Source organism: Phyllostomus discolor, chromosome 1 (assembly GCF_004126475.2).
Source record: "Phyllostomus discolor isolate MPI-MPIP mPhyDis1 chromosome 1, mPhyDis1.pri.v3, whole genome shotgun sequence".
NCBI classification, from domain to species: domain Eukaryota; kingdom Metazoa; phylum Chordata; class Mammalia; order Chiroptera; family Phyllostomidae; genus Phyllostomus; species Phyllostomus discolor.
Genome location: NC_040903.2, coordinates 144158728 through 144161678, shown reverse-complemented (window position 1 = coordinate 144161678; position 2951 = coordinate 144158728). Strand labels below are relative to the sequence as shown.

Sequence of the window (2951 nt, the reverse complement as noted above, 5' to 3'; positions counted from 1 at the left end):
AGAGCACCTCTGAAGGCCAGGTGGAACACAGCCTCGCCAGGAAGAAGGCTGCCATGCCCAGGGACAAGAGCTGCTCTGATAGGCGGCTCTGCCAGGCCACGCCCAGGGGTTTATGTGCAGACTTCCTGGGCACCTGCATCACCGTGGGGATTTATGGCACAGTAGTAAGTGGCTCTGTCTTCAGTCCTCACTGAGGAGATCACCAAGTTGAAGGTTTGGTGGGTATGACTGCGCTGCACAGAAAAGCGACCCTGAGTAAAATCCGCATCAAGGACCCTAATGTTATCCCTGTAAAGGACAAACTGAAAGGAACGATCTGGCCTTATGCGGTACCAGTATAAATCTGGATCTATGTATTCGGAGTCATAAGTACAGGGCAGTGTCACCTCACTGCCACTTTCTACGATCTTGTCTGGGGAACTCTGGGTCACTTTTTCACACAGCATGCCCTTGTCTGTGAAGAGAAATGAGAAAATAGTCAGGTCCTGCGCCCCCAGCCCCTGGGTCCAGCACAAGCCCACCCAGAGGAAACTCAATGGGCAACGGCAGGGGAAGGACACAGAGATAAAGGTCAAAGGCAGAGAATAACCAGAAAACCCACGTGAGAGAGAAAGGCTCCAAGCCTTTAAAAGTCAAAGAAAGCGAAAGGCAGAGTGAGAGGAACATCCACAGATGGATGTACTTACAGAGAAGCAAAAGGTTGAAGCCCACAATACAGATCATCTTCTCTTCATATCAGAGCAGAGGATATAGAGTAAAACTGGGGTCCTGAAACCCCAGAGACCACCTTAAGGCCTCTGACGGGAGGGAGGCGGCAGGGAAATAAGAGAAGTCAGGCAGCCCCCACAGTCACGTGACTGAATTACTCCGCAGCAAAAGGTTCCCGCCAAGGAAACGTTGTTATTGTTATTTCAGTCCTCAATCCACCTGAAACTAGTACTTTGGTAAAAACACAATGAGAATGAATTACTTGTCAAAAAAAAAAAAAGGAATAAAAACTGTAGAAACTCCAAACTGAACAAGCACATGCTTAGATATCAGACTGCTCTAAAAGCGGCCTTCCTTCCATTTCGGTACCCTGGGGTCCCGGGCTGGGGCTCCGGTCCTTGGTCGCACTCCGACGTGGCAGCACAGTCACACGGCACCCAGCACCCAGCACAGCTGCGCACACTGTACTCGATAAGCGGAACAAACGAAGGAGCTCCTTAGACAAGCCCCTTACTCCCCTGTATAAAGACAGCGCTAAGAGGGTCGGACAGCAGGGACTCTAAAATCGGTTCCCTCCACGAATTCTAGAAATCTTTTCTTTCCGATTCTTGAGGAGTGCCCTGGCCCTGAGAGGGCTCCCTGCACTTCTCTTGTTGGGCCCCTTGGGGCACCCCTGCATTGGCTCCAGCTGAAAAATCCCCCTACAGCAGAGCTCCCTGATGGGTAAACTGCAGTGAGCAGGTGGGATACAAACTTGCTGAGACAGAGCTCTGTGGCGCCAATGGGGCTGGCCTGGGGGGCTGGAGTCCCTGCAGCCAGCTCCCCACCCACGTGCCACACAAATGCCGTTTTCTGCATAAACCAGGACAAGACCACAGTTGCGAGGCACAACCCTGAAAAATAGAAGACTGACTAATCCATTGCTCCAAACCTAGGACTGCTTCTAGGAGTCCTTGTAGCAGTTCCTTTGACTCTCTTTCCCCCAACTCATCCGTAAGCCCTGTCAGTTCCACCATGAATATATCTCCAGTCCATCCACCTCCCTCATCCCCCAAACACTGTCATCCCTCGAGACCACTGGCTGGTCCCCCTGCTTCTGCTTCTGTCTCCAGACAATCTCTTTGCTGGGTCTTTATGAAGGGTAAATGAGATGGCGCCAGCTGGGCCTCCTTTCCTGGGCCCGTAACACCCTGCAGATGGTCTGATCCCTGCCTCCTATCCAGCCTCCTCGCACATCCTCTCCTCCCTCTCTTAATCCCCTCAGCTGCTGTGGTCTTCTTGCTGGTCCTCTATCTGCCTCACTTTTCTGGCTGCCTGAAACTCTGGTCTGAGTTTTTCACAAATCTCAGCTCAAAGGTGCTGTTTCTCTGGCCACTCCAAGTAAATTAGTCACCACCTCCCACCCCCTGGGGTCACCCTCAATTACATCTCTGTCTTATTTTCTCTCACATCCCTATTTGAAATAATTGGATTTATACACATTTGTTATTTGTTTCTCCCATCTCAACACCCCCCCAATACACGCACACCATAATACAAGCTCCATGAGGGCAAAAACATGGTTATCTTTTCACTGATATATCATCCCCAGCCCCTAGGACTTTGCCTGCCACGTGATTGACAATCAAAAATACCTGTGGAACAAAGGAATGCAACTTTGTTCCCTCAAAAACTCACCATTGGCATGGAGAAGGTTGCCAGCAGGATTTATTTAGCAAATAAAAATACAAGACATGAAGTTAAATTTGCATTTCAAATGAACAATAAAAATTAGTTATATTTGGGACATATTTAATATTTTTTTATTATCTGAAATTCAAATTTCACAGCGCATCTTGTATTTGATGTGAGGCCTGGAGAATACCAAAAGTGAACGCCAGGCCGTCGGAAGCCCCCCCACAAACGCCCCCCAGAGGTGCTGTTCCACTGAGCAGCTGCTGCCCAGGCCTGCACTGCCCCCTGCAGGCAGGGCCCCCTCCACAGGGACCCAGACTTCTGCTGAGAAAAGGCCACTTCCACGCTTTCAGGTCTCTGATGTCCGTGGCCTCTGCCAGTCCTCACCCAGGCTCTTGGTGACTGTCCCTGTCCTAAATGTGTTCCCTAGGTTTGATATTTATAATAAAGCCAAGGGGTCCCTCCTCATGTGGGTGGTAACAGTTTTCAAATTAAACTGCTCTTCCTCTTCTGACTGCCCCACCTCAACTACATCTGAATGCACCTGACAACAGAGACAGAGCTCCAGA

General features: G+C 50.0%; 1 gene segment (V, D, J or C); it reads right to left on the bottom strand.

Annotated features, from left to right (window-relative positions):
* On the bottom strand, positions 1-923 carry LOC118501565. The segment is given in 2 exon segments: positions 1-454; positions 687-923. Coding segments are annotated over 2 exon segments (381 nt in total).
* Between the last annotated feature and the right edge of the window lie 2028 nt (positions 924-2951).